The sequence below is a fragment of the Siphateles boraxobius genome, unplaced genomic scaffold, assembly GCF_051911475.1.
Source record: "Siphateles boraxobius isolate OS27281-9 unplaced genomic scaffold, OSU_SipBor_1 1, whole genome shotgun sequence".
In the NCBI taxonomy this organism is placed as follows: Eukaryota; Metazoa; Chordata; class Actinopteri; order Cypriniformes; family Leuciscidae; genus Siphateles; species Siphateles boraxobius.
This window is the reverse complement of record NW_027508699.1, coordinates 32,171,362-32,198,053: the sequence shown is the minus strand read 5'-3', so window position 1 is coordinate 32,198,053 and position 26,692 is coordinate 32,171,362. Positions and strand designations below refer to the sequence as shown.

Below are 26,692 nucleotides of genomic sequence, written 5' to 3'. Positions count from 1 at the left end.
TAAGCAAAGCGAAAAACTGACAGAGAGACTACAGTGCAGATAGAATTAGGCTGGGGGGCATTTGAGATGCGGTGGGAAGGCTCTGCGTGATTGCGTCGTGAAGCACGTGTATAATCAGTCCAATGGAAGAGCGAGACGTCATAGACCAGGAAGCTATAAAGCACACCAGAAAACAGACCGCGACAGCTTCTGTTGCCTTCAGCAAGCGCTCTCTGTATACTGTCCTTGTCTATTTACTGTTGTCTGTCACACGCACATTATCTATCTATCTATCTATCTATCTATCTATATATATATATATATATATATATATATATATATATTATGGCGAAACAAGAATTCAAGCGTTGTGTTGTCCCTTGCCCTCGTTTCATCACGGGTGGGGACACATCTCAGCTTTGTGTTGTTTGTCTGGGAGTGGAGCATGCCCAGTCAGTTCTCGAGGGAGCTGACTGTGAGCATTGCGAGAAGCTGTCCGTGAGGACGCTCCACTCTCGCCGGGCGTTCTTTGAGGAGGACGGTTCGGTTCGCGCTCCCCGAGGTGCGGGTCCCGCTGCTGCCGAGGCACAGCGAAGGCTTTCATCTTGGGGTTCGCATATGGATCTAGTAGCGGGGCTTGAGACGGGCCCAGCCCTTTCTCAACCCTTACCTGCTGGATCCGGTGCCTCTGCCCAGGAAGGAGCCTGCGCTGCGGCTTCTCCTTCCCAGGTTGGGGCACCATTGCTGAGGCTATCCAGTTCTGAGGATCTGGATGTCGTCAGTGTTGATATGGGGGATTTTGAGTCTTCGCCAGCTCATGCCTCCGGTAATGATGAGGAGCTTATGGAGGTTTTATCTCGTGCTGTAGCTAGATTAAATATTGAATGGCCAGCCGATGATTCTCTGAGTGTTACTAAGAAAAGTTTATTAGATGAAAGATTTTTACCATCTAAAACACAGCCTCCACGTCGGGGACTCCCGTTTTTTCCCGATCTCCACAATGAGGTTTCGAGATCGTGGAATAAACCGGCGTCATTCAGAGTATTTAACCCACAAACTTCCAACTACAGTAATGTTTTGGGTGCATCTGATTATGGCTATTTGACGGTGCCTCGGGCTGAAGAGACGTTCGCAAGCTATCTCTCTCCTGAGTCATCGTCATCATTAAAAGCCCTGACGTTACCCACCAAGCCATTAAAATTTACATCTTCGCTGGTGGGTAAAGCTTATTCGGCAGCAGGTCAGGCTGCGTCATGTCTGCACACTATGTCTATACTGCAGGCATACCAGGCTGATCTGCTGAAGGATATCGATGAACGTGAGAAAGTCAGCGCTGACGCAATTCGAGAATTGCGTCGCGCAACAGACCTGTCTCTCCGGGCCACCAAGGAGACGGCCAAATCAGTGGCCCGTTCTATGGCAGCCCTGGTGGCCAGGGAGCCACATCTTTGGTTAAATCTGTCAGATATAAAAGATAAAGATAGGTCTGTTCTTCTGGACGCACCACTGTCACCTTCAAGTTTGTTCGGCGACGCTATCAATTGTGTCGTCGATAGGTTTCAAGAAACGAAAAAACAATCGGCTGCGTTCCAGAGGTTTCTTCCTCGACGTTTCGATGTCCCCGAGACTGCTGGGCGGAAAATGATTATTAAATCCGAGCAGTCTCGTCCGAGTACAAGCTCCTCACAGCACAGTGTGCATCAAAAACAGAGCGTCGCCACTCAGGCTCCTCCACAATCTGGGGAACCTGGGTGGCGGTCGCAGTCCAGGCCAGCTAGGGGTAGGCAAGATCTGAGTACTGTCATCTCTAAGAAGGCTTGGGCTAAGAAGAAGTCCTGACGCCCAAGGCGTCAGGCTTCTGAGGGTGGTCCCCTCCGAGGAGGGACGATTTCGAGAAATCGTTCATCCTCGGCACCCTCTGGGGGCGATTCTCTGAGGAGAGTCGCAGCGCTGCCACATCGGTTGTTCCCTGCCGGTTCGCCGCTTCAGGGCACCGAGGTGTCAGCGTCCCCATACGATTCTCCGAGGAGGATCGTAGAACGGTCAGTTCGGTTGTTCCCTGCCGGTTCGCCGCTTCAGGGCACCGAAATGTCCGTACAACCGAATCCCGAGGCCAGTCTCGAGAGACTGGTCCCCTAAGTAGAATTTCTGGCAGCTTGGAAACTACTGCCAAATATTTCTCAGTGAGTCCTGCATATAATAGAAAAGGGTTACAGAATTCAGTTTGGTTCTCGTCCGCCCAGATTTCAAGGGGTCCTTCCCACAGTGGTGGACCCAAGGCAGGCTCGGGTCATGGAGCTAGAAGTACTGACGCTTCTGCGAAAAGGGGCTATAGAAAGGGTTTCTCCTCCCAGCAGAGAGTCAGGGTTTTACAGCCGTTACTTCATCGTTCCCAAGAAGGATGGGGGGTTGCGTCCTATTCTAGATCTGCGTCAGTTAAACAGCAGAGTTCAGAAACTCAAGTTCAAGATGCTTACACTCAAACAGATTGTATCACAGATTCAGTCCGAGGACTGGTTTGTCACAATAGACTTGAAGGACGCTTACTTTCATGTATCCATTCATCCTCATCACAGGAAGTTCCTGAGGTTTGCTTTCGGGGGCGAAGCATACCAATATTGGGTCCTTCCATTCGGCCTAGGTTTATCACCCCGCACCTTTACGAAATGCGTGGATGCAGCGCTGGCTCCTCTGAGACACCAGGGCATTCGCGTATTAAACTTTATAGACGACTGGTTGATCCTGGCTCGTTCCGAGCAGTTGGCAGTTTGGCATCGAGATGTTGTTCTGTCTCACATAAAGAGGTTGGGGTTGCGGCTAAACACCAAGAAGAGTGTGCTCCTCCCAGCCCAGAGGACCACTTTTTTAGGGGTGATGTGGGATTCGACAACTATGCAAGCACGATTGTCTCCAGCACGTATTTCTGCGATTCTCACAGCCGTAAAGATGGTAAAACTAGGCCAGTCACTCACTGTGAAACAGTTCCAGAGACTGGTGGGTCTCATGGCAGCTGCGTCCAACGTAATTACTTTTGGCCTTCTGCATATGAGACCCCTGCAGTGGTGGCTCAGGACCAAGGGGTTTCCTCCGAGGGGAAATCCGTTTCGCACGATCAAGGTCACGCGGTTATGCCTATGTGCCTTGGTCATGTGGAAGAAACCTTGGTTCCTCGCCCAAGGCCCAGTATTGGGGGCTTCTTGTCGACGCGTAACGCTATCAACGGATGCTTCCCTCACAGGCTGGGGGGCGGTCATGAGTGGCCGCTCGGCGACAGGTGTCTGGCAGGACCATCAGCTTTCGTGGCATATAAACCGACTAGAGATGATGGCGGTATTTCAGGCTCTCAAATTCTTCCTGCCAGACCTGAGAGGCCATCATGTGCTTGTCCGCACAGACAACACATCGGTGGTCTCTTACATCAACCATCAAGGGGGTCTGAGGTCCCGATTATTATGCAAACTGGCTCATCAGATCCTCCTATGGGCCCAGTGGAAATTACTGTCACTCAGGGCAGTTTATATTCCAGGGTGTTTGAATGTGGGAGCAGATATCCTGTCAAGGCAGGGGCTGAGGCCCGGGGAGTGGAGACTTCACCCCGAGGTGGTGGAGCTCCTATGGGAGAACTATGGTCAAGCTCAGATAGATCTTTTCGCATCTTACGATACAACCCATTGTCAGCTTTGGTTCTCCCTCACATATCCAACTCCTCTCGGACTGGACACTATGGTACAGGTGTGGCCGAAGCTGCACCTGTACGCATTCCCCCCGATATCATTGCTTCCGGGAGTTCTGGAGAGGGTTTCGCCAAGAAGGGGCTCATCTATTATTAGTAGCCCCGCACTGGCCGACCCGAGTGTGGTTCTCGGACCTAGTGTCCCTTCTGCACGGCTCTCCCATGGAGATTCCTGTCAGAAGGGACTTGTTATCTCAAGCAGGGGGCACGATATTTCACCCTCGCCCGGAGTTGTGGAAACTGTGGGCTTGGCCTCTGAGGGGGCCCAGCTCTTAGAATCCGGTCTCTCGACTGATGTCGTTGAGACCATCCTTCAATCCAGAGCTCCTTCCACGAGGAAACTATATTCATTGAAATGGAAACTGTTCTCTACATGGTGTGGAGAACGTTTTTTAAATCCCGTTAACTGCCCGGTTGGTACAGTTCTCGATTTCCTACAAGACCGTTTCTCTGCTGGATTATCTCCCTCCACCTTAAAGGTGTACGTAGTGGCTATATCTGCTTATCGCTCCCCTCTGGGGGCTTCTTCTCTTGGGAGAGATCCTCTTATTATTCGTTTTCTCCGTGGTACATTGAGGCTGAGGCCTGCACTGCACTCTAGAGCACCGCCTTGGGATTTGGCCTTTGTACTTGAGGGTCTGGCCCTGGCTCCCTTCGAGCCTATTGAAGAGCTTTCAGAGAAGTTCCTTACACTAAAAACTCTATTTCTTCTCGCTATTTCTTCTATCAAGACAATTGGAGATCTGCAAGCCCTGTCGGTGGCTCCTTCATGTTTGGAATTTGCACCTGGTATGGTGAAAGCATTTTTACACCCTAGACCGGGTTACATTCCTAAGGTCCCCACTAATGTGGGGGGCCCTATTGTGCTGCAGGCTTTTTGCCCTCCACCTTTCATTACCCCAGATCAGGAAAGTCTCAATCTGTTATGTCCCGTTAGGGCTTTGGATGCCTACGTTCACAGAGCTGCCCTGTGGCGTAGATCAGAGCAGTTATTTGTCTGCTTCGGTTCAACCAAGAAAGGTTGCCCTGCATCGAGACAGGTAATGAGCAAGTGGGTAGTTGAGGCTATCTCACTTGCTTATGAAGCGGCCGGACAGCCTTCACCTATGGCTGTCCGCGTCCATTCTACTAGGAGTATGGCTGCCTCTAAGGCTTTAATTTCAGGGGTTTCCCTTCAGGACGTTTGTAATGCGGCAGGCTGGTCCTCACCGCATACATTTGTCAGATTTTACGACCTAGACCTCTCCACTCCCGGGGCTAGGCTGCTTGTTTCTTAGTGTGCGCAAGGACTCCACACAGAACGGGCATTTCTCTTTATAGTGGATATGGGGTTCCCACCGCGTCTCAACGCAGCTCGAGTTCCCTTGAAAGGGAACGTCTCAGGTTACGTATGTAACCCTGGTTCCCTGAGAGGGAACGAGACGCTGCGTTCTCCTGGCATACTTCCTGCATGCCCTGATCGACTTGCTTCAGGCCTTTTCAGAAGCTGTCGCGGTCTGTTTTCTGGTGTGCTTTATAGCTTCCTGGTCTATGACGTCACTCGCCTATAACGTCTCGCTCTTCCATTGGACTGATTATACACGTGCTTCACGACACAATCACGCAGAGCGTTCCCACCGCGTCTCAACGCAGCGTCTTGTTCCCTCTCAGGGAACCAGGGTTACATACGTAACCTGAGACGTTCATCTACCTGCAGGCTAACAGGGCAAATCCCATCCTCAGAGTTCAAATCAAAGGAAATCTTTTAAGCATGCTGAAATGTGAAGTCAGTGACGAAACAGCAAAGTTTTCTGTCAGGAATAATTACATTATAAACTTCCAGACCCGTATGCAAAAGTTTATATAGCACACAGGCTATCCTTCTATGTGTAATCTCTCTTGTTTTCACTTAATTTTCAGTTGCAGATAACATTTTGTAAGTGTAGCATGCTTCAGTCAACTGTCTGTGCTTTCTTCCACTAACTGAAAAACAAAAACTGTTCTATATCCACCTTATTCATGACGAGCTTACTGCATTTTGAATTATGGGTGACACTTCCAGTTTGGGGAACTTCCATTCAAAAAGACTGAAACGAATCATTTCAAATCATAAAGTTGCCCTATAAAGCTTATCCGTCAGTTTGACTCAATGAGCTATCGGTTTTCTTTCATGTTTTATTTAAGAATAACGTAACACTTGGTATTTTAACATGACATGTTATAACAAGAATATCTATGGGAAGAGTTATTTTCAATCGCTGCATTCTTTTCTTCATGATTATTTTCTTTTTTCCTTTTGGATTCCGCTGTTACAGTATAAAAAAGTTCAACATATACTGCACATTTGTGGTCTGTTCTCACGATTTAATTTACAATATATACCAATAATAAATTTACTGGAATGCACGAATAATCTCTCTTTTTTTTTCTCCCCAAATTCTCACGTCTCTTTACAGATTTGTTTTCGCAGGGTAAATACAATTTACATGATACAGATTACCACAGTGATATTATACCTTCCGATTTTGCTGTGGAAATATTCACGCTTTTGGGGTTATTCATGGTCTGTTGAAAGTACCTTGTTGATGCTTTTACACTTTTAAATGTCCTTTTTAATGTTCAATGGTTGAAGGGTGAAAAAAAATTTTTTGACACAGTTTAAAATATATATTATTGCTTTGATAGAGCTAGTCTTTCACTTATTGTTTACAGGTTAACGGAAGTTACACCCATAATTCGCGAAAAGCGTCATGGGGCGTAGGAATAATGTGGATTGGAAAAAATAAGGCAATGCTGCTCCCCTTAATTTCTTAATTAACCATATTATGCAATATAATCAATATAGTCAAATACACTACTAAGGTCATTAAAACACTCTTTGTATTCCAGAGAGCCATATTATACTGTACATCTTTGCCACTGTTTGACACATTTTTGCCACTCTTTCTGTCTCCCTTAGTTACACACTGATTTGGATAAAGGGGATAGTGGAGTGAAATACACTCTCTCAGGCGATGGGGCTGGAACCATTTTCACCATTGACCAGACCACCGGGGACATACATGCTTTACGCAGTCTGGATCGGGAGGAGAAGCCTTACTACACGCTACGAGCGCAAGCGGTGGACATCGACACCAACCGTCCACTGGAACCTGAGTCAGAGTTTGTCATCAAGGTGCAGGACATCAACGACAATGAGCCAAAGTTCCTGGAAGGCCCCTACACAGCTAGTGTACCTGAGATGTCACCTGTGGGTAAGAAGCCCGTTAAAATGGTTTCTTCTGCTGAAACATGGCTGGTGTTGGGTGCTAGGGGTTGGAAAAGAGTCAGTAAAGCCCTGATTTTTCCTTTATGTTTAAACTATACAAGGTTCAATTCATCAATTAGTTAATACATTATGAACTATATTTTTTACAGCATTTGGTATTCTAGGATAATGTTAATTTATAAAGAAAAAATATTATCACATTTAATAATTAATTAATATGATTTATGTTTATAAATATTAATATAATCATGTTTGTTCATGCTACATTAATGTGGACTAACGGCCGTTTCACACCGCAAGCGTCAGCAGCGCGTGAGCAGCGCGTATTTTTTTCGGCATGCATGTTAATCAATGAGAGCGTTCACACCGCGAGCAGGAGCAGCGCGTGAGCGTCAAGCAGGAGCGTCGCGTGAGCAGCAGTGAAGCGGGGGTTTCGGCTTCGAGTCTATTTTTGCTGCGCTGCTCACGCTCAATTAAAGTGAAAGCACACTTTTGATGAACAAAATTAATATGATTTCACACAAAAAGTGCCCAAAACGCATAGAATTTGCATGTCTAGTGTGTTTTAACAAGAATTGCAGTATGTCAGAAAAGGAAATGAAGACTAACATAAAGAAAATAAAATGTTATAGAAAATGTAGGCTACCCATTAAACTTGTTTTTAATTATTCAGTTTGGGCTTTGAACAAACTTCAAATGTGTTTATGACCACCAACTTCTAAAAACAAATTTTTCAAAAGTCTTTGTAAAGAAATGCTTGCTTATATGTAGCCTTATATGTAGCCTGGGAGCCGCTGTTGTGACGCTGTACAAACGCTTCCAGTGTGAATACTCGCGCGCGTCTGCAGCTTCAGTGACGATGTAGTTGCTCTGGCGTGCTGCTCACGCGCCGCTCTTGCTTGCGGTGTGAAACGGCCGTAATGGTTGTAAAAATGGTAATGGTTCCCATATAATTTTTACAAAATAGGGAACAATGCAAACAAATGTTGGAGCTAAAATAAAAATGAAATAAATAAAATAAAATAAAACAAAATTTTTAAAGCCGGTCAATGAAGGATAAGATTAAAATTATGATAGTCAAAGTGTTGGAAAATTGGCATATTGAAGCTTACACCATGTCTTAAGATTCCAGCGACAAGCAATTTGTTTGTCTACTACACCATGGTCTACATGGTAATTGACAAAATCAATCAAAGACCACAGTCAATCAGAAAAGCCTATGGGCGGAGTCTATCTGCAAGCGCACGGCACTCGCAACAAAATGGATAAGTACATAAATTAATAAATATTACACCATTTTAACATTATTAAAAATACATACCGAGTAACTGAAACAATCTTTGTCATAGATTGCACTTGTTTGTTCACACTAAGTTCACAGTTTGAACATACTTGTTTCCTTTAATTTATTTTCAAGATCTGAGGTGAATTACAAATTTTCATTTTCAGTAAAGGTCACGCAAAATTATATTTAAACTCACATTAAATTATTTTTAAATCAAATACAGCACATAATCAGTAACTGAGATTATAATTGTCATAATTTGTATGTTGTTGTTCCGGTCGCAGAAATAGAAACCGCTTCTAAAATAGAATCGTCACGTATTGTTGTCCCGCCTGTTTAGGACAAAAACTGTCATATCTTTTATCGCGTGTCGTGGGGTAGTGTAAAAAAATTTTGGAGTAAAACTAAACAGCTAAATTGAAATAAAATTAAATTAAAAAAAAAAAATTATGCAATTTCAATCAATGGATGTCAAATAAATTATGCCTAAAGGTTATAAGGAATGAATGAATGTAATGTATGTAATGCAATTTAATGTAACATATGTAATACAAACAATAAAGCCTAAAGGCTACACGGATGATTGCCATAGTATTACAGCGAGAGATGCTAGAGGTCATATATTACTCTTGTTATGAGTTTGCCAAATATTCATTGGTGTGGCAGAGGGGATCTAATCCAGACATTACTGTGTGCCGTCAGATAATGAGAAGTGCATGGGCTCCAAATCCCCACCAAACTGGATTACACAGTCCTAGTAGGATTTCTCATCTCACAGAGACCTTGATTGTATTACTGATTATTTCACCAAGGCATCTGCTCCGGGTGATGATGGCAGCAGGACCTTATTTTGTTACTGTCTCTGCTTCTCTAAAAAGGCTCGTCTCTTAAGCCGGCCAGAAGTTGTATTGATTTCCACACAGCCTAATCCAATCGCCGTAACTACTAGCGGATCAATGTAGCGCTATCCTCTTGCATTCATGGAACACATTGCAGAGCTTGTTAAAGTCATAATGGCCTCCATTATTTGGACAAATATTCTTAATCATGATGTCAAATATGATTGCAGACGATGCATCAATCCCTGAGGCCACGCTGGGGAGCTATGTAATATGACGCTACGTTCCCTGCAAACATGATGGTCGATGAAATGCTGGTTCCGTTGTGTTATATAACATTTAACTGGGTACTTCACTGATTTATAGTCTAAAGAAGAGACGGAAGCTTGTTTGTTAACCAGTTTATGAAACATCAAGGGCCCACCATTGTTGTTTGCACTCACTGCATGATATTTAAACATTTAATCTCAAAACTATTTGTAATTAGACTTCAACGATATTTGATCACAGATGTATTTCTGAAATGATACAGAGTATACAAACACGCTAAATAAACATATTTAATGACATTTATAATATAATAACACTGCACATGTCTGCATTCACCTATGCTCTGGTACATTTGTCATGACAAAGATTTACTGAACAGTATCCATTATAACTTTTAGTTTAAAAACATGTGCACAAATAAAGTAATATTGATGGATTCTCGCTTGTTTAAAATTATCATGTATCATTTATACTAAATGTCAAACAGTTTATTAATGCTTTATTTTCGATAGTCCACTTTAGACATACTAATTTTAGGTTACTTTGACTACGTCAACTAGCAGTCATTAGAATATTATTAGACTCTCTGCTTAATATTTGCTAACTCTTTATTTTGATGCTCCACCAAAAGGCATTCTACTGAAATGTCAACATATTATAAACCTTAACCTAACAGTCTACTAATACCATAATCAGAGTTGACAAGAGTGTGCAAAGTCACTTATAGTTAGTGGAATGTCTAAAGTGGACTGTGGAAATAAAGTGTTACCAATTTGAGACACAAACACAGACCAAAACAAAAACAACAAAATTCTAAAGGAAATTGGCAAACCAGAGCCTGTCAACAGCCAACAATTGCACAGCTATTTAGACAGGTAAAACATGAAGCAGATAAATTCAAAGTTGCAACAATCCATGTGTTTCAAGCAGATTTATATTTACAGTATAAGAAAAAAATGTATGACAAATGCTAAGCAGATGTAGCCTTTAGTGTCATTATAGGCTACCTCAAATCATTACAATTACTAATATTTTATGCCGCTAACAATTTACAATTCAGCTCCAATGACTTCCAAACAAAGAGTCTGAAAATCGTATTTTCATGTATTTCACTTTATTCCAAACAAATTCCATTCAGAGTTATGTATATAGCACTTTTAATGAATGGTAATTTTGACAAAGTTGCTGTACAAACTTCAGGAATTTCCTGCAATAGTGCAGCGCAGTAAACAGAAGCAGTAATTCTCTGGGACTCATACTCATTTGTAGTCATAGGCCCTGAGAGAGATCAGTCTTAAAAATGTCCCTGAACGAAAGCATTTACTGACTATTTTAGGAAATGCTAGAGTTGGTGGAACTGTTCATAAATCTGTAACAAGTCCTATGAAAACATCATGAGATTATCTTAAAATATTTCAGTTATGCTTTTGTCTTGATACCCTATTTTGTTGTATAATTTACACATGAATAAATTCATGTGATATCATGTAATTCTTAATGATCGTAAGGATAAAACAACTGGAAATACACAGCGCATAGAAAGTTTAATTGCATCTTATGAAAGCTGATACTGTAAAACTGAAAATTACAGGAGATAAATCACTTTTTACAACATACTGGACATAATACCCCCGATTTAAATCGCCTTTCATCTGTTAAGTACAAAGCAAACAGTTTTGTTTCGAATTTGTTTTGAGCTTGTGAGTTTAAAGAGATTTTCATCATGGAAAAGCCAAATACATATTCAGATAAACAAAAGAAATAAGGAAAGCTTTGCATGGCAAGAGGTAAAACACCAATAGTAAAAGTCTGACATACAGTTTGGTGTCGAGCTTAATAAACTACATGCCCTATCCAACACCAAAGCCCTTTTCATGTTGCTTCCCCTGAGGATGACAGATCAGGGTAATTCACTTTGAGATTGCCTTTTCCTTGATCTGAATGGCAACGGAATGAAATGAAACCCTCCCCTTCCCAGCTGAATCAAAGCTACTCATGATCTCAGATAGCGAAATGTGAATAGACCAGTTTATAAGTGCACCATAGTCCAACATTGATTCCAACACTATTTTGCAGACGTCTGTGTGATTTATATTGTGGCTGCTGCCATCACAAAATCATAACTGGGTCTTGCTGTACAAACAAGAGAGGAGGATTCCTACAATTCTGCCTTGTCAATTTGTCCATATTTCTTGACTTTAGATGTATTTGTCATCGGGTTACAGGATTTTGCTCTGATAGAATGTGACTCTAATTTGGAGGTCACTCAAAGGAGAGGAACTATGTAGGTTTGTAATGTTTTTCACCTCTTTATGTGGAGGCCAGAACAATCTGAAAGCATGTCGATGTGTGTTGAGAGAACAAAAAAAAAAGGTAATTGCATCATCTTGTTGAAAGGGATTTCCATTGGGAAATGGCCTTGATTTAAAATCTGAACAATTACTTCTTGGTTTCTTTTGTTTCTTTCTTTTCTCTCTCTTCCAAGGCCTCAAAGTTTCTTTCCTCATCTCAAACAGTACAGTGTGATAATTCATTCTACATTGTGGTTTGAGTGTTTTCATAAAAGATGATATAAAATCACAATTGACCTTATACTTCTTATGAAATATATACCTGTAGATATGTACAATAACTACTGTATATATGTCCTATATACAAGCAATATATCAAAAGCAGGAGTATGATATGGATATAATCAGGAAACTATTCTAGAAGAACACACAATTGCTGCTAAATTGCGAGATGGTCAGAGTGCAGAATTCTGCTGCATTTCAGTAAAAGACAATGATTCAGTAAAACACGGTGATTCGGCGGACCGTGACCATCAGTTCATTCTACAATACAGATGGTTTGTCATTTATTGGGCAATTTAAAAGTGCTGCCCTTTGTAATTTAAAAACTGCTATTGCAGACATACCGAAATACAGTGAAAAATCAATACACAGGAATCTACTTGGTTTTATGTCAGCCCATCAGAACAAACGCATATAATAATGTGCCTATATAGGCCTGTTTTTGAATCTCGGTAAAACCCTATCCAATCTACCAAGGGCGGATCCATACAGTTATAACCTCGAACAAAGCACATCTTTCATATTTATTCATGTTGTTTAACACAAATGAATATCCTCTGTGTATTTGCAGGTACGTATGTGATGAAGGTGACGGCAACAGATGCAGATGACCCTACATACGGCAACAGTGCCCGGGTGGTGTACAGCATACTGCACGGCCAGCCATACTTCTCCGTTGACCCCAAAACTGGTAAAGCACTCCTGAATATTTGAGAGATAACATCGGGAAAAATGTTTGCTACATTAAAAATAAATTATTATTATAACAAACAAGTTCCGCTGCTTTGTTTGGGTAATAACAACAGGCTAGGCTCATTAATTTCACAGTTCACAGGTTTCAACATAATTACATTCATTGACCCTATTAGATAAATAAGCTCGGCGGTTTGATTTGATAATGTGGCCAGCCAAGAAAATGGATTTGTAACTCAAAATAAACTGCAATTCATTTTGAATAGCGGAACAGAAAGGGACATACTGTCAGCTAAACAACAGGCCTGAAAAGATATATGGTTATACAATCAGGTGCTACTTTTCAGACCCCAATACCATCCAAGTAGAAAATAAAGTCAGCTTGGTAAAAGCAAATGGATTTTTCTGTTGTTTATATGGCTGGAAGAACTGTAGCATCATCGAATGATGCAAACAAATAAACTGCCTTTTATTTTCTGCCAGTGAATATTTTGTTATGCAGTAACAGGAGCGTTTAGTACAAGGAATGTGAATCTACTAATAGGCGTCCTCTGCATTCAGTGAGCTGCAATATCCAATATGTAAAAGCACAAAGCTCCATTCTGCAAGGAAAACTTGATGCACAGAGCATGTGCGAGAATTTCACACTTGTATATTTGTCTACGGCCCTGTTGTACAAGTATGAAGCATAGCAAACAGTAATACATGAATAAAAATATAATATCCTGATATAAGCAAATCATGCTGGGCTCAAAGGGTGAACAAATCAAATGACTAGAAAAGGAAGAAAATCCGGTTTTGTCCCATGCAGGCCATAATAAAACTGACAGTAAACAAAAGCTGTGAGACGAGGGCGGGGGTAAAATGCATAACGGAATCAACAGAGTCGTGAGAGAAAACAGACTCAGGAAACACACACTTTAAAGGAATAGTTCAACCAAAAATGAAAGTTTGCTACCATTTTATCACCCCCATGTAGTTCCAATCCTGTGTTATTTTATTCTGAAATACAAAAGGAAGATCTCAGGCAGAGTTTCTGCTTTCAATGCAAGAAAAATGCATGATGATGCAGGAAATGATTTTTAGGTGAACTACTCCTTTAATTACTAACACAAACTTCAAAAGGAGATCTGTCCATGCGAGACTAAAGTAAAAAAAACAGATCCTCGTGTAACAGGTCTACAATCCCATGTGACACACATTTTACATTTCATTTGAAACTGGTTTTGTATGAAGGTCTTTGCCCTTTTTAACTGCTCACCGCCATATCTAATTCATCCTATGAAGTGCTCTCTTGATCTGGGAAAGCTTCATGTGGCGTTGGGAAATGCATTAGCTGTCCTTTATGGAAGAAAAGTGAGGAAAGGTGTTGCTACATTGGCTTTGTTGGCTTGTTAAGACTGTTAAGTATCAGAAGCTTTAGGACTGACCTGAATCTTTTAGCCAGAGAAAAACACTTGAAGGTAAAGGTGTATATCACTGGTTTCGGGAAGGTTTTAAAAGTTTGATGCCCAAGGGGAACACTTTTAATTTCTATGGTACTTTAGAAACCATCTATGTGCTAGAACCCAAGAGAGCTTTTCCCTTTTTTAACAGCTGATTGCTAGAAGCAATAACGTGTTCTGAAGGGGGTATAATACAGTATAAAAAATATTTTTCAAAGAGCCACATAGTCATTATATTTTTTTTCCAGTGTTTGATGTACTACTGTAGACATACTCTAATGCTTCCACTGAAAGCATGTATGGGCACTAAACTACAAAAATGATTATTTCAGAAATAATCATCATAGTGGTCAAAACCATAAATACATTAACATATGGATGCACAAATTTACACAAACATCTATGCAATCACCTAAAGTCATACAGAAGTCTTAAAGCTGCATAAAAAAAATCTGTTTAACTTTTATTATGTAAAATAATAAGCTTCAGATTTATGCTTTTAGATCCTCCCAAAATTGGTCACATTTTATTTCATATTAAGTGCCTCACCATAAAGCTTTATTTTTACTTAAAAAATATTATTTTTGTATTTATTAACATTATATCACTTCATGTGTTGGACCCTGAATATTCATTTAGTTCTAAAAGTCAGCGAAAAGGTTGAGAATGGTCAAGTACAGCAAAATCAGCCATTAATACAGAAAGAGTTATTTGTTTAGTTATGGCATCAGAGGCTAACAGAGTCGTGCTAATTAGCAAAACCTCAACCCACTGTTTGGATTCCATTCCACTGAGTAGACACCATGTTCTATGGATTAAAACATGTTGGTACATTTTACAACCATGATAAATTTGTCAAAAATGTAGGAAACATCAGCCAGGATATATCTATCAGGATGTGTACCTAAGCAGGACTAGTTTATAATCCCCAAACACTAAATTGAACCCTAGAACAACACAAATGTAATGTGGGTAAGTCATGCTGGGACGTTAATCGATTTTCAGAACACCAATAATAGCATAGAAATGACACACTGAACATTTAAGTTCAATTTGCTGTGGTTTCCTTTTCCACAATGCTTCAGACTTCCATCCATTTGCCTTTTTTTTTTACCGCTCTCAATCTCAATCGTGTCTGTTATTTTAGATTACCGCTCACATCCCTTTCTCAGCAGGCCTCATTCTCAGGTCTAAACCCTATTATTCTCCTCACCTTACCCTCTTTTCTGTAATCCAAATCTCTCCACACACTGATACCTCTCTGTATTCACAGCCTCTTCATCTACACTCTCCGTCTACCTCGCTATCCCTTTATCATCCTTTTCGATGGTCTCTTCTTTCCATTAACACAGTCTTTCTGTCTACCTCACAATCCCTTTATCATCTTTTTCTCTGGTCTTTCCTTTCCATTAACACAGTCTTTCTATCTGTGTGCAGGTGTGATCAGGACAGCTCTACCCAACATGGACCGGGAGGTGAAGGAGCTGTATCAGGTTCTCATCCAGGCCAAAGACATGGGTGGGCAGTTAGGGGGTCTGGCAGGAACCACCACCATCAACATCACCCTAAGTGACGTCAACGACAACCCACCTAGGTTCTCCAAAAGTAAGACAATGGATAATTGATAAACTGCCAACTCATTTAAACTCAAATCAGTCAAAAGTCTGGACACACCTGCTCATTCTTTTATTTTCAACATTTTAGATCGGGGTATCCAATCCTGCTCCTGTTAGGCCACTGTCCTGCAAAGTTTGGCTCCAACCCCAATTAAACACACCTGAACCACCTGATCAAGGTCTCTCTAGGCATAAAAAAACTTCTGAGCAACGGTGTAGAGGCAAGTTGGAGATAAATGCTGCAGGACAGTGGCCCTTCAGGACAGACTTTGGATTAATAATAAAGGCTTGCCTTTTAATGGTCTTAACCATTTTGATCACACATTACTGGTCAGTGAATTAGCAACAAATGCACAAATACTGTCGATAAAGTAACTTAGCACGGAATAGCCTTCAACTTGCAGATAGCTTTTTACAGGAGGAAGAGTCAGTGTTGTTCCACTCAATGTTAATGACTTCAAACAGTTCATGAGTAGTTGAAAAATGTCTCCCAGTTCTATTGAACTTAATGTGAGAGCAAATATTCACTATAGGGTTCAAATCTGGACACTGACCAGTCCTAAACATGAGCCTGTTGGATTGGATGTGCAGGAGCATTGTCTTTACTAATAACATCTGATAATTCCTCTTTAGGTAACAAGTTTTCATATGTGGGAAGCAAGCCATTCTGCAATATTTCGCTGAACTCCAAAGCATTAAATGACTTTTCATAGTGAAGGATCTCACCAATACCAGCAGCTAAAAAGGCTCCCCACACAATGACACTCTTCCTCCAAGCTTCACTGTGGAAGAGATGCATGTATTATTATATTTCTCAGGGGAGTTTCAAAGATACCGCTCAGGAGCATCACAATGCAACTCCTGTTTCATTGTGATTCATCACTCCACACACAACTTCCCATTCTGCCAAAAACTTCATTCAGCAATGGCTTTTTAAATAGTGGATTTTCTTACATATTTGCTAATTTCCTGACCAATAATGTGTGGTACAGACATTTTAAAGTCCCCCTGTAGTCAATAATTTCATCCATTAAAACCTACCCAAATTACACATTTAATTATTTTTCCTTGAAAAAAAGATGTCATGCCCTAAATAGCTTTAATGTAACTCTACACCCTTGCCTCATTTAATATACGTGGTTCTATGATTATGCAAATTAGTCCCGCCTCCACTCACTCACACAAGCTCAGAGATCCACTCATTGATGATCACACGATGATGTGATTCGTTACAAGGTAGTTTGTGATGTCAGAAACACCAGCGATTTCAATCCGAGTTTTTGAGATTGTCTTTGATTCCCTGCAGTTTTAAGGAGAAAATGCTCTGCAACTGTTTTGACTAATGAATTCCAAATAGACATATAAACAACATTTAAAACTCGATTTTCACCACAGGGTGAAAGCTTATTATTCCCCTTATTCTGCTAACCCTACCCCTACAGTCAACTAATACTCTAATGAGAGTTAGTTGACAAGTAGGTGCAACTATGTTTACTTGGTCAACATAATGCCTAAAGTGAACCATCAAAATAAAGTGTAACCAGAAATGTTATTGGTTCAACAGTCATTTGTTTAATAGTCACTATATAATTCCAATACATCCATTTGTACAATTATGTTATTATTTTTGTTTGATTATTATTCAGAGTTTTCCCATTACAAATGTAGCCTAAGAATGGAATTTTTTAATGACTAAAAATGTTAAACAAATACAAATCTGTATTATTTAAGCTTGCATACACATGGGAACCTTTTTTAACATTATGAAAAGAGTTCATAAGTTTGCCATCTGCACTTTTTAAAACCTTTAGATCATAAGTTATTTAAGATAAGGAGAACCATAAACCCTTGCAAGTGCCCCTAAACCTTTCACGGGTAATGTAAATTTGCAGCATTTTCTTTTTAAATGCACATAGGACAGCTTAAAAACTGAATTCATAAAATGTATGCTAGCATTTCTTTAAAAATAAATAAATAATAATCTTGACTTTCATGAATATTGTTTGGATAAACCAGTAAATGCCGCATATTTTAACAGCAAAAAGTAGTAGAAAGAGAGAGAAAAAAACTGCACACAAATATTGTTGGTTCTTAAGGGTATCAACATGCTAGATTTGAATATGCATACATTAATGAGATTTTTAGAGAAACCAAAGTTTCCTAAGTGCAAGCAATCATAAAAATGAGAAAGCGGTCTTCATAGCTTCTACCCAACAGCCTCATATTTTATGCATTTTTATACTTGTAGAACTTCCTTTGTTTATTTTTCCACTGAAATAAGCCCAAGCCTTTAAACAGGTGAATGTGAACAGGCTCCATTTGCGCTCAGAAATCGTGAAATAGAAATCATGTTGAGTTGATGAGCACTGGTTTTCTCGCTGTGTAAATATTGGTAATACCCTGGGAGAGAAGTAGATTTCCATCTTCATGTCTCAGAGGATGGCACTATGATGACTGCCGCATTCTGGGCCGTGTCTCTGCCTCTCTCTCTCTCTCTCTCTCTCTCTCTCTCTCTCTCTCTCTCTCTCTCTCTCTCTCTCTCTCTGTTTTTAGGTGCATTGCACTAATGCATCTAATGACTTCTTAATTAGCTGAGGTGTTTTTTTTGCGGGCATGACCACTCAACACATTCGTTTTTACTAATCATCATGATCTGTTTGTGCCTACCGTGCATGTGCCTTCACTAGCATTGGGCAACTAACTCAAAGTAGCTGTTCTACTAGCTTAACTACAGTTTTATTAGCGTGACATTAGCTCAGCTGTTTTCAGAGTGTAGCTTAGCCAACACCACATCCCTGCTTTTTATGTCACATTTACAGCCAATTGCATTGAGGCAGTTAGCAAACGCTCTTTTTCCAATAATAATGTTCTCTCTATGGTTACCAACTTGCAAAATTTGGCAAAGGAGGTGGAATACTTTGGCAGTATGGGTCGGTTGTTATGTAAATAAAATGTGCATTCAGAAATCAGAAATCATTGAACATTAGATTAGAATCAATGCCATTTATTTACCTAATACACAATCCTGGTCACTTTAAAATTAAGTCAACATTTACTCACCCTGTTGTTGTTGTAATGCAGTATTCCCTTCTTTCTTATATTGACCACCACACAATTTTTTTTTTTAAGAATGTCCCGCTCGTGCTCGTTCTTAACATGAAAGTGAGTAGGGACCAGCATCAAGCTTTAAAAATAAAGATGCAAAAGTAGCCTTTCACAGAATTATCCCATGCAACATGTCATATGTTCATAGTGTTTTGGTGGTATATGCAGGGTCCGAACTAGGGGGGAGCTAGGGGGAGCTTGGCTTTGGGTTGCAAATTCCACTCAATTAGTGCATTGTCACGTTACAGTTACAAAAAGTGGAGAGGAGGACTCAAGTGCAGCAACGGATGATTTATTAACAAAAGAAAACAAAACACAAAGCAAAAACCCACAAGGGGGAAAACACAATAAATGAGACATTAAACAAAAACTGAACCTGAAGAACAAACACTGACTCTGAACACGAAGACCATCACACAGAAACTGGGAAAACATATGACAACGATCCGACAAAGACTGCAAATAAGAGGGGACTTAAAAAGGGTACAAATCAAGAGGGAACAGGTGGAAGAACTCAAACACTAATCAGGTAACAAGGGGGAGGGATCAAACAATAACGAGAGCACATGGCCCAACATAACAAAGACACCCAAGTGCAATACAAGACAGGACAGACACGTGACATGCATGTGTTAACTCAAAGATTCGCAGAAAAAATATAAACGTCGGAGGCCACTGATCTGTGCGCAAAGTCCTTGAAATCCATTCTGCAGTTAGCATATAGCACCACTTCTTGGTTTTCTGGACGAACAGCAAAGGAAGCTAACCCCAGGCCTCTGTGGTCGATTCTGTGTTAAGGTAAGGCATGCTATTCCCAATGATGTGTTGTAGCTGGGTTGTTATAGGTCTGCGTGACTCGCAATGTCTTATGCCTAATTGAGTGGAGGCATTATGGTATTATTCTGTAGCCTGACGAGTAATTTAACCGTTGTTCATGTGAACTGAAAGACAGACTATTTATAGACTATTTGTTGGTGGCTGTTTGCTTTTTGACCTATCAATTAATGTCGATAAAGTATAATAGGTATCCTGTAAAGTGATGTATCCTATATAGTGCTTGCAAAAAGCAAGTAATGCATACACTTCTAGCTGTTATGTATCTTTGTAAGTCACTGTAAGTGCTCTTTTGAGGCACGCGCAAGCGCACGTACACCTCTCATTGAAAGTGAAAAAAAACAAAAAAAAAAAAACAAGTGGGCTCCCCCAAAGGACACGGTATAGGCTAATTCGACAGGGTTTTGTTAAAACAAGAAATATTCAAAGAGTATTCAAAAATTCAAAGGCTATAATGAAATTTCAAGACTGAGAAAATGCGACATGAAATACAATCCATGTACTTTCTTCTCTGAGGTGAATATATCCGTTGTGTTCGTCGAAACAAGAAGTTATCGCATTCACACGGATACATTTTGGGGGATATCTAGGCGTTGTATTTCATGTCACATTTTTATTCATTGGTACATGCTATTTCAAACATGAATAAAACTCAAACATTTGCTCAAAACTAGTTTTTAAAGCAGCTTCCCCAAGACGTGCTTCAAAAACACTGATTTTGATTCTACAGGCATCTTCCATCTGCGTGTACCGGAGTCATCAGCAGTCGGGTCAGCGGTTGGCCGAATCAAAGCTCATGATCTGGACATAGGGAAAAACGCGGAGGTGGAATACAACATTGTCCCTGGAGATGGAGGAGCCATGTTTGACATCACCACCAACGAGCACAATCAGGAAGGAATCATCATGCTCAAAAAGGTAAAGCCTTTTTTACTGGACAATCTATTCGAACAACAAATAGATACCCAGGTTAAAAGCTCAGGGGTTGATTTGTATTATTATATGGAGGCCACATTAAAACATTAAAAATGCAAGATTTTGTCATACTTTACACTTGCCGTACACTAATTAGAACTGTCCCTCAGTAAATTAAGTTTTATCCTAAGTTACTTGGTTACCAAGGAGAGATGAGATGAAATATGAGAATTATTTTGTGTGAAGGAAACAGAAAAATTAAGTTAATAATCTCTTGTGAAATTTCCAATTAAGCTGTAATTTTGTCAAATTGTGCAAGAAATATGTGGAAAACCAATTTTCAACCCTAAGGTTCTACATGAAGTCACACTATAGAACAGAAACGCACAAAAGCTTGACTTTTAAATACAGAAACATTAATATACAGTACATGTAAAATGTCCTCCCTCCAGGCCAGTGTCTATCAGAGTTGCCATAGTCCTTCAACACTGTCGTGACTCAACCATACGCTAAAAATAACAGAGAGCCCATCATTCATACAACCGCAACCGCATTATCAAAACATCACTCAAACATCACTGTTAAGAGCACTTTGGGGTAATTGTGTCTGACATTAAGGACTCCCCCAAAGGTAAACTCGAACATTCAGCTCGGCTGGAGAGTGCGCAAGGTGACTTTCTTTGATTTGAATTGAGCTCGGTACTTAAATACTGGCAGCGTGACAGGACTTATTATTGCGGCACACATCTCTTTATACTACCTTATTGTCTCCGCCTAGTGGAATGAGAACAACCTCGGCAATATAAACAGCTGGTATAATATTACTGAAACTGCACTGCGTTGATCTCTTTAAGTGTTAGTGCAGATATATGAGGGTGGGGAGCACTAACTGTGTCCATATGCTTCCCTCTAAATGCACACAGCATGCATGAAAATAACACAGCCAGAAATCCCCACATACTCTACACAATACTTTCTAGACATAATCTATCATGTACACACTGCTTTAGGGTGATAAGTGATAGGGGTGTTTATGTGCCAGGTTGAAACGCAGTGGTTGTCTAAGTGCAATGTTTTACCTGGTGTTGAAGCTGTGAACAAGAACCAGTAGTAACCATTAGGGACATTTTTAAATAACTGTTTTCTATTTTAAAGTTTCAAAATGTAATTCATTCCTGTGAACAAAGCTGCATTTTCAGCATCATTACTCCCGTCTTCAGTCACATGATCCTTCAGAAATCCCCTAAAATCAGAAATATGCTGATTTGCTGCTCAATAAACATTTATTATTAATATCAATGTTGAAAATGGTTGTACTTATTATTATTCTTCTGGAAACCATGTTACTTTTATTCAGGATTATTTGATTAATTGAATATTCAAAAGAACAATAATTGATTTGAAATACTTATAATTTAAGTTTATACGTATATATTTATAATATTTTTAAACAAATGTTTTTCCTGTTACTTTCAATCAATCAAATTAATGGGTCCTTTTGAAAATGTATTCAAAATTCCTGACCCCAAAGTTTTGAAAAGTATGCTCTAAGTATAAAAAAACAAACAAAAAAATAAAAAAAAAGTTTACAGACAAAATTTAAGTTGGCCTGAAAATGACATTGCCAGAAAGTTTGAAGTAGTTTCAAAAGCTTGAAGTTTGAAGGTTTTCAGATTTAAATAGTTTAATATGTAGTTTAGTAGTTTTAAAATATAGATAGATAGATAGATAGATAGATAGATAGATAGATAGATAGATAGATAGATAGATAGATAGATAGATAGATTTTTTTATCTGAAAGACTGTAAAACATTTGGCTCTGTAACACTATTACAACATTGTTGTTTATTTGAGCATCTCAATCTGCTTCCTGTAAAACTAAAATGAATGGGGAAAAGTATTTTGCTGTCATGTGATAGAGGTAGAGAAAAGAGTACATTTTAGCTTATTCCATATAAACACACTACCAGGCTCTGTTAAAATCTCTCATTGACCCATCGGTTTTGGTACAATATTGCATCAAGGAACCTAATAATTGTATGTACACAATAAAACACCACAGCGATATTAAACCGCATCATGATTTCATTTTACCTGCATGCCTGCTATCTTTTCCAGAAAACAGAGATGACTAAGTTACTTCCAGGAATAGAACATTGCACCATTCCCAAGGGTACTCATAAAATCTGACACATTCGCACTCAGAGTTGCAAACACTTCTTTTATAAAACCGTTGAAGCTATAAATGGTTTCATTGTGATTTTAAATTTTCTTTGTCAACACATTGCATAAAGAATCACATGGGAAATGGAGGGAGAGCTAAGAAAGTGTGTCATAAAACAACAGGCAAGCATCAAGTGATGACATCAAAACTGCTGGAACATTAGTCTCAGGTCTATAATGATCAATCGCCTGTTTTTGCCTGTTAACATCTCCCTAAGTTGCACACAAGATACGTCATAGTCACTGATTCAAAGACAAATGGAACTTTGCACACTTGATGAATCAGAATGAAGACTGAAATAAAATCATGAAAGTCATTACATTACTGGTAATATGACTGTTTATGTACTGTGCAATGGTACAATTGTCAAGAGAAAGAGATGTAGCTATACTAACCTTTTCATCACTTGTTTGTTTACTCTAAAATGTGCACATTTGCTGGCCCAGACTGATATATATATATATATATATATATATATATATATATATATATCATATCGATCGATCGATCGATCGATCGATAGATAGATAGATAGATAGATAGATAGATAGATAGATAGATAGATAGATAGATAGATAGATAATGGTCAAATATTGTTCAGTCTGGGCCAGCAAATGTGCACATTTTAGAGTAAACAAACAAGTGATGGGCTTGTTTTATATATATATATAATACTGGAAATGTAATGCTGTAAACATGGTAAATTACTTTAGGTCTTGTTTGTGTACTTTCCACAGCAACCGTTTCCACATCAAAACATCTGCATCTCAGTTACCATAGAAATATAGATTATTGAGCAGCGGTCTCACAGCACTAAAGGCTAAATCCATATTATATCAGCATGCTCTTTGTTCTTCTCCTTTTCTTTTCCAGAGCACAACCTTTCCCCCCCTCCTTTGAGGCATAAAGAGCTAGCATTATGATTTTGTTCTCTACAATTACCTGACAGTCCACTAACAGTTTTCAGTTCTTTGTCTGTATTCTTGGGGGTTCAAGACACCAATTACAGGTGTGGACAACATAAATTAGTGCAGTTATTTTCTCTCTGTACAGCTGAGAGAGATTGGGAGAGTTATTGTGGGCATGTATTGTCTCAGTTTACCCCTCAGTATGACTGTATGTCTTGCCAACACTGAGACAGAATGATGCATTCTCCTCAATAGGAGGTCCAGGCAGCAATCCTGCCAGTGTGGAGATGCTGTCTCTTTCTCCACAGCGAAAGAATTGAAGCATGTGCCCTATAAACAAAACCTTACATGAGGTGAAGAGGTTTCTGTTTTTTTTTTTTTTTTTTCTCTGTGTCTGAGAAGTGTTTTTGTGCACATGTGTGCTGTTTATGCGCTTGATAGCAATGAGGCATGGTGAGCCCTCTGTGATTTGGACCAGTGGGCAGAACAGGACTAATCGTTTACAACGGTTTAACAACAGTACAGGAACAGACTAACACACAATGGGAATGTTCCGGATGCTATTCTACCTACTGTTTTGAAAGAAAAAAATAAGCGGTATGTGTACTGTGTTCGAGATGCTGTGCACGGTGTGCAAATTTATTTTGAAATAAGCTAAGTTCATTCTACATTTGCTAAAATAGGCAGTAGACTATTAGAGTATGACACTGTATCCCACCATTTAATAAAATGCTGAATTAAACATGCAACACCAGTCAAGGTAACTGTAGCATGCTACTGTGTAAAATCTTTGACATTGCTAATCGCATATAAGATTATATTTTAATAGGCAGTATGCAGTAAGTCTTGCTAAACGTTGCTAAAAACATTTTTATTTAGGCTTGCCATGGTTTATGGTGATGGTGATTATAATTTGTAGAATATATACCAGCGACACTGGTGTAAAAATGTATATTTGGTAAAAGATGTAAATTATGGAAGCCCATTTCCACCACATAAGAAAAAAACAATAATGCTTTGGTAAATCCTAATTATAACATTATTTATAACATAACATAATTATGACAAAAATATTGACTTACATTGACAATAATATTGACTTACATTAACAATTACGTTTTATGTCATAATGATGATGTTTTGTTTTTTTTCTTATGTGGCAGAAGTAGGCTTCCATCTGTTTTAGGATGGGAAACAGTTCTTATGTCAATATTATAAGGACAATTATTGCATATCACCATTTAGAGTCCAACCAGTGGTATTGCCAGTATCCACCTTTTTCCTGGTTAACGAATTTACCCATGATTCATAGCGGGTTTGAACCGGAAGCCGGTTGTCCTTTTCCGGTTCGAAACTTTATGAAGGTTAAGCCGCTCGCATAGAACGCCCGCAGTGATGTGCTGGTTAGAAAATATGTGAAATAAGTAGGGCTGCCCCTGCCCGTGCACAACTGAAGTTGGGTTGGAAGTTATGTATACTATATGGCAGAGAATGCTAAACCATATTGAGCGTTTTCGTAATATATTGCCTATTCTGCATCTCAACGCACGCATAACCTTGCCACAAAAAAACGGCAAAAGTAATGATTATCCATGAAACATTTGAATTGTTTATTAAAAAAAACTAGTGTTTTCTGTAAGTGTCGACTGCAAAGATAAATTTGATGATGCTGACTTGCCATCTTCGCAGTAGTGAATGCGCCTATAGAGATAAATGCACACTTCATACGAATTAACCTATACATAAGCAGAGATCAGCCCATTTCTGTTAGTTTTTAAATATATTGTTTAAAATTAGACATTTCAAGCTTTCTATAGATATACTTCTCAGGTATGTGAGGCAAGTAACTTATACGCGGAGTTTCGTTGATTAATGAGACGCGCTCCAGTTCACGTGCTGGCGCCTCCGTGTCCTGTATATCTACTATATTTGCTTCTTATTTATTATTCCAGGATAATTGTTCATAAAACATTGATTAAAATGAAGATACAATTTATACCAAACGAAATTCACTTTAAAGAAAGGCTTTCTACAAAACAAAAATTAATATGTGGTCAAAATCATGTCTGAGCCATTCCAAATGTTTTCTGATATATTGGGCATCTTATGATCCTGTCTTACTCATCTCATGTGGTTCCCTTTTCATATAATCAACATAGATTAAATAAATAAAATAAAATAAACATTATATTGTGAAACTTTAACTTATAGTTAAGCGTCACTGCTCTGCTTTGCGCACATGCTCTGGTGTGTAGCCTATAGCCTATACATGCATGTGTGCATGCCTGTGATGATGGAGGGGCGCAAATTTCGAACAATAATTGAATAATACCCAGCGATCTTCTAATATTATTTTTGCTTGAAATGCCCATCCCTACTGGTAACATATTAGGTGCTTGTCAACAAAATGGTGCGAACAGACATACACACCTTTTTCATTGGATGCTACAGTTTTAGCGCAGCTAACAAAAAACGTCTACTCTCTGGCATTGAATGTAGCTGATACGAACCGGACATGGGCATTCTCTCCTTTTTATCTTATGCTCAAAGCACCCAGTTTCTAAAAGTTTTTTAAAAAAAATTTTTTATCTTCTTTGAATTGTTAAAACAACCAACAACAGCACATGTAGTGCCTGAACTCATTCTCTCCCTGCTGATACAGTATGAACTGGAAGTAGGCAACCGGAGTCGTCGTCATGGTGGCGCGCATTGTTTAGAGCAAAGGTAAACAAAAATAACACACCAGCATACAAATAACAGTCTACTTATACATGAATACACTATTATAATTACACTTAAAAGTATTTTACTCAATATTGCACAATATATAAAATTTGCTTGGAAAAAGTTCCATTCTGTTCCATATTTTCGACCAAACTGCCACTGTTACCAAGTAGATTCAATTTTGTTTAATCAATTCAAGAAATACAAATGCCATCTTAAATAACCAACGTATGTTTTCCCAATAATTTTGAGATGCTGCTAACTGCAGAGCCAATGGGTGGAGCTTGACATCCAGCTCCCCA

General features: G+C 39.4%; 1 protein-coding gene across 1 annotated transcript in view; it reads left to right on the top strand.

Moving 5' to 3' along the window:
• Window positions 1-26,692, top strand: part of LOC143741137 (cadherin-12-like) — a 180,274-nt gene that overhangs the window by 97,823 nt on the left and 55,759 nt on the right. The window contains exons 3-6 of the mRNA XM_077233523.1: window positions 6,651-6,945; window positions 12,498-12,617; window positions 15,502-15,669; window positions 20,350-20,537. Of these exons, the coding sequence (XP_077089638.1) occupies window positions 6,651-6,945; window positions 12,498-12,617; window positions 15,502-15,669; window positions 20,350-20,537 (771 nt within the window). The remainder of the gene's footprint in view (window positions 1-6,650; window positions 6,946-12,497; window positions 12,618-15,501; window positions 15,670-20,349; window positions 20,538-26,692) is intronic.